Genomic DNA, 4,826 nt, shown 5'->3' with positions numbered 1-4,826 from the left:
GTACACACGGCCAAGCAGATACTGTGTATGTACAGAATAGTCTGTTTCACAACTACATTTAGATGGGAATCACTGCAATTCCTGCTCTACACTAGTAACTTGAATCATTCAGCACCTCATCTGTGAATATTACTATATGACTTCTTTTCTATTGCTGATGCTTGCAGTCAATATGTATTTAAATTCACACTCTAGTGATGCTGAATAAGAAAAAAAAAGTAGGAAGATGTTCATATCTCTGTACAAAGCTTACAAGTGATCTTTTGGGGAAAAGATCCAAATGTGCCTTTGTTATCACACAAATAGAATGTGTACTTTAAATAAGTTTTCAAAGTTGTAAAACTTTTGAAATAAGCTAGAAAAGCCATACGGGTTACTCAAAATCACCCTAAAGGAACTAACAGCTTGTCTATTCATTTGCTTGAGAAATGCACATTGTTTAGGTTCCTACCAGTTTGTCTACAGATGTGATTGCCTAATAAAACTAAAAGTTGTTATTATGAGCTGTTGATTTAGTCTACAGAAGTTGTCCATTATGTTGAAAAAGTCCTAAACATTTAAATCACATTTCTCTCAGCTGATCTTCCTCTATAATCTTCCAATTTGGGTACCTCAGTATGTCTTTCTTGAGAATTCCTGGTCTTTCAGTTACTCTGTAAAAGTTTTCTTTTTCCATTAAACTTAGATGAGCATTTTTAAATTCAATGAAAGTCTTTAAGTTTTCCTTATTTCAAACACTATGTAAATACTGATATATTCATAAATATAGGGAAGATAGCTTACCTACTAAGTGTCCAGTCCACATATGATAAAAACTACTCTAAAACAACAGGATTTTTTTTTTCTTTTCAGGAAGAAATCAAAACTGTACATTGGAACAAGGTACCAGATGACAAAAGCAGGTCCTTCTTTTCCCCCTCCCCCACTGTTCTGGAAATGTAAACAAAAATATATAAGTACAAAAGCAATTTCTGTGCCTTTTTCTTCAAACACTTTTTCAGCACCTCAGTGACATTAGGTGTACTTTATGCTTGGTTTGGCAGAAACTATGTATGCTCACATAGCTGTTCAGGGGAATTCAGGTTTCTCACTACCAAATATCACTGGTGAAGCTAAGCTCTTTGGATGATAAAGGTAGCAGAGAACTGTTCCTATGAAATTCTTGGGCTTCTTTCAGGGTATTATTAAGGGGTACTTGTCCATTGAGTAGTGTGAGAGGCAGGTTACAGTAAGTGTGGTGGTTGCCTAGGGAAGGTACTGGCAAGGTGGATGTTGACATCTCATGTTTATAGCCTCTGCAACAGTGCCTCATTTGCATCGAATCTGAATGGTGGAAATCAGGGAGATCAGCTTGAGATGACACCAGAGTGGCTGACGTACTGGTCATGGCAATAGAGGGTATAGGTTGCAGTTCTCCAAAGAGTCCTTGTTCTGCAGAGTCCAGAACATGGCACCGAGATAGCATTTCCTTTTTCTTGCTGGGCATTTCATATACTAAATGCTTCCAAAACTTAGAATTTAATTTGCTGCTTTTAGGTCCCTTCCACTTGATCAGGGACAGTAGTTTGATGCTGCGCTTTAGTGATTCCACTTCCTGGCAATTCACCTTCCCTTTTAATTTTGTACACTCAATCAAAATCACTTTGATTTCTCCACTGACTAGCATGTTATTGAGTTTGCTTTCCAATTCGAAAATACTCCATCCCCGTCTGAGAATATAGTCTGGAGTTAGCACGATAATAAGTCTTCTGCTTTGCTCAACACATCTTGTGAGATCTTCAATGTATGCTACAAATCACAGAAAGAGAGAAAGAGTAAAACAAAGACATTTCTAGTCTTGAAAGCATTAGGCTTGCACTTTAGTATAGCAAAGATCCAGTCCTTCTCTAAAAAACATTTTCTTTCCTTTTGTACAATCAGAAAGAAAAAATAATTTTTTTAGAAAAATAATAGCTTATAATCCTTATTTTCTTTTCCCTTAGTGTTACTTACAGTATTCTATTCACTAACATAAGCTATGACGTCTTCAGAACTTAAGTGTATTTCAGTGATTTTTATTTATTTAATCATTTAACACCAGGCAGGATTCCAGGCTATTATTCTAAGTGAATGAACAATTAATGAATTCATGAAAAGAGAGAGCATTTTAATAAACGCAGGGCTACAGTATTTATGTGTTTGGTTTGCTTCCTCCCCCTCCCTTCAGTTTTTGGTGACTAAACAAGTACAAGATCTACATACACCAACTATTTAGAAGAGAGTTGTGATACAGAGATGCTGGAAAATCTCTTCTAGAATCATAGTCAGTCTGTTTCCCAGAGTACCTTCTGGTATTTGCAACCTAGGTCCTCCATTTTTCCCTTCAAACCCGAAAATAGGGAAGTGGTGTGTGTGCCCAAGAGTTTAATTTGAACCAGCTGCTTTTTGTTCAGAGGGAGTGTGTGTGTGTGTGTGTGTGGGGGGGGAGTGTTGAAGCTGGGGGATGGTGTGGAACGTACAGTGAAGGAGGAGGAGGAGGAGTCTATCAACTGAGAAGTCTTTGCCTCACTCCGTGGAGCCATTCGGAAAGTGAGAAGAATATATCATGACCTTTTCAGGGCAGACACGAACTCAAACTAACTCTACATTGATTTGTTCCATGGAATAATCCCTTTGCAATCATGCTTCTCAAACTCTTATACGCCAAAAAGGGGAACACACGCATGTGTTAACAAATGGACACTTGGACACAGGTGCTGCAACGAAAGCTGTCTTTACTAAGCAGAGCACAAGGGCTTGTCTACTGTACAGTGCCCTCTAGCAGAAGCAGTGCTTACAGAAGCATAGCAACATTTGTCACTACAAATCTGCCCAAGGTTACAGACTGCTTTCAAGGAGTCACGTCCAATACACAGTGTGGGAGCCACCAAACAGCCCAGTACAAGCCATTTGAAAAGAGCTTCAACTTATTTTACATATTTTACAGATGATCTCTCTTTTTCAGGGTTTTATTTCCACCACATGGCAGCAAGAAAATGTTCAAAAGTGAAAATTGAGCAAACTTTCTTCTATACACCCTACAGATAAACAAGAAAACTTTTTAAGAAACACACATAGGAAAGCCTATTTAACAATTTATTCTTACTGCTGTTTTGGTTTTTACTTAACATATTTCAGGTTTTTCTCATGCAAGTAGTTACAATGGTTTTTATCTGAGAGATAAGACAAATTCTAATTGGGGAGGGAAAGTCTAAAATATTCTAAGTGGTTTATTTTAGAGATTATGTATTCAGGGGAAAAAATATCAGCATTGAAATCTGAAAACAAACTAAAAAAGCAAAACAAACAAACAAAAAACAACCCCAAACAAAAACAAAACACCACACCAGTAGTAACGGGGAAGTTATCACTCTGTAGTTATCACTTAGAGAACTGGTGAAACAGAATGGAAGGAAAGGTAGAAAGTTTCAATAGAGTGGAAAAATATTATCCCAATGTATCAACAGCTCTGACTCTTCATTTTCTTCCTTTCTTTCTGCTCCCAAAAAGAAAGAAGTTATGTGGGAAGCTTCATCATTAGAAGTTGGATCTGTAAGATACAGTAAAATAAACTTCATTTATGCCCGATCTGAAGACATTGTGCCTTTGCTCTGTTAAAAAAAAAAAAAAAAAAAACCACAAAAAACCACCACCACTACCACAACAACAAAAACCTAAAAAACAAAAACAAAAACAAACCCAGAATCATGGTATTAGTGCAGGAATCCATGAAAGTACAGCTTTACCAGGTAGATTATGGGTTAATTATTAATTTTATAGAAGGTTTCTTTACAAAATCATTTACCAAAGTGTTGCCCCATGTATTATTTATCCTTCATTAATTGCATTTATTAATTTAAATTGAAAAAATGGATTGGTACAAACCTTGTCAGGAGCACTTCTGTCATGTAACGTGTATCTCTATGCACAATACTATAAGCAGTTGCCAGGTGATTAATGTCAGACTTACAGGCAACCTGTACTTGCCCTTTAATATTACGTAAATTTGTCCTCACTGTGAAATGATCAAACCAACACCTACACACAATAAATTCATCACAATCACCTTCACTCGCTGCACTTGCAGCTTTGAAGCCACTGAAATGTCTTCAAGCCTTTTCTTACATTAAAGCTAAATAAGGATGGTATGCACCTGTTCCTACTTACCTACAAATTCCTGAAGACACTGTTAGGAACGAATCTTGTGTGTAACCCAGGGACTGCCTATATTTGTATGTATGAGGTAGTAGTTTAAATGTACTTTCAAAATTATACTTTTAGAAACAAAAAATGTATCTATGCCTGTCTCTACCTACTTAAATAAGCAATAAACAATATCATGATAAATGGAGAAAAGACTGAAGTTGTCAAGAATTTCATTTTCATTTTTCATTCCACTATCAATGACCATTGAGCAGTCATCAAGAAATCAAATGACATATTGCATTGGGCAGATCTGCTGCAAAAAACCTCTTTAGAGTGTTTAAGAGCAAAGATGTCACTATGAGGACTAAGGTGCACCTGACCCAAGCCATGGTATTTTCTTTAATTAAAAAAAAATTTTTTTATTGTGATTTGAGTGAAAGTTTACAGAGCAAATTCACTTTCCATTCAGCAGTTCACATATACTTTGTCTCATGATATTGACCACAGTTTACCACAATGCAACAGCTCCCCTCCCACTTCCTCCCCATAGTTACCTATTCCCAGTGTCCATCCCTCCATGGACTTCTGCCCCCTGAGCTGTCTCCCTGTGCATAAGCAGCCCTTCTTTCTCCCATGATTGTTCTCTCCAGGGCGTGTGTCTA

The 4,826-nt window shown here is 36.9% G+C and overlaps 1 protein-coding gene across 1 annotated transcript in view; it reads right to left on the bottom strand.

The window, feature by feature from the left end:
• Positions 1 to 1,090: 1,090 nt before the first annotated feature.
• Positions 1,091 to 4,826, bottom strand: part of IL1RAPL2 (interleukin 1 receptor accessory protein like 2) — an 809,088-nt gene continuing 805,352 nt past the window's right edge. The window contains exon 9 of the mRNA XM_007954221.1: positions 1,091 to 1,788. Within this exon, the coding sequence (XP_007952412.1) occupies positions 1,091 to 1,788 (698 nt within the window). The remainder of the gene's footprint in view (positions 1,789 to 4,826) is intronic.

Source organism: Orycteropus afer, unplaced genomic scaffold, assembly GCF_000298275.1.
Source record: "Orycteropus afer afer isolate SDZICR_OR568_19922 unplaced genomic scaffold, OryAfe1.0 scaffold00447, whole genome shotgun sequence".
NCBI lineage: Eukaryota > Metazoa > Chordata > Mammalia > Tubulidentata > Orycteropodidae > Orycteropus > Orycteropus afer.
Note: the sequence above shows the minus strand (reverse complement) of the source record. Positions and strands in the feature narration are given on the sequence as shown.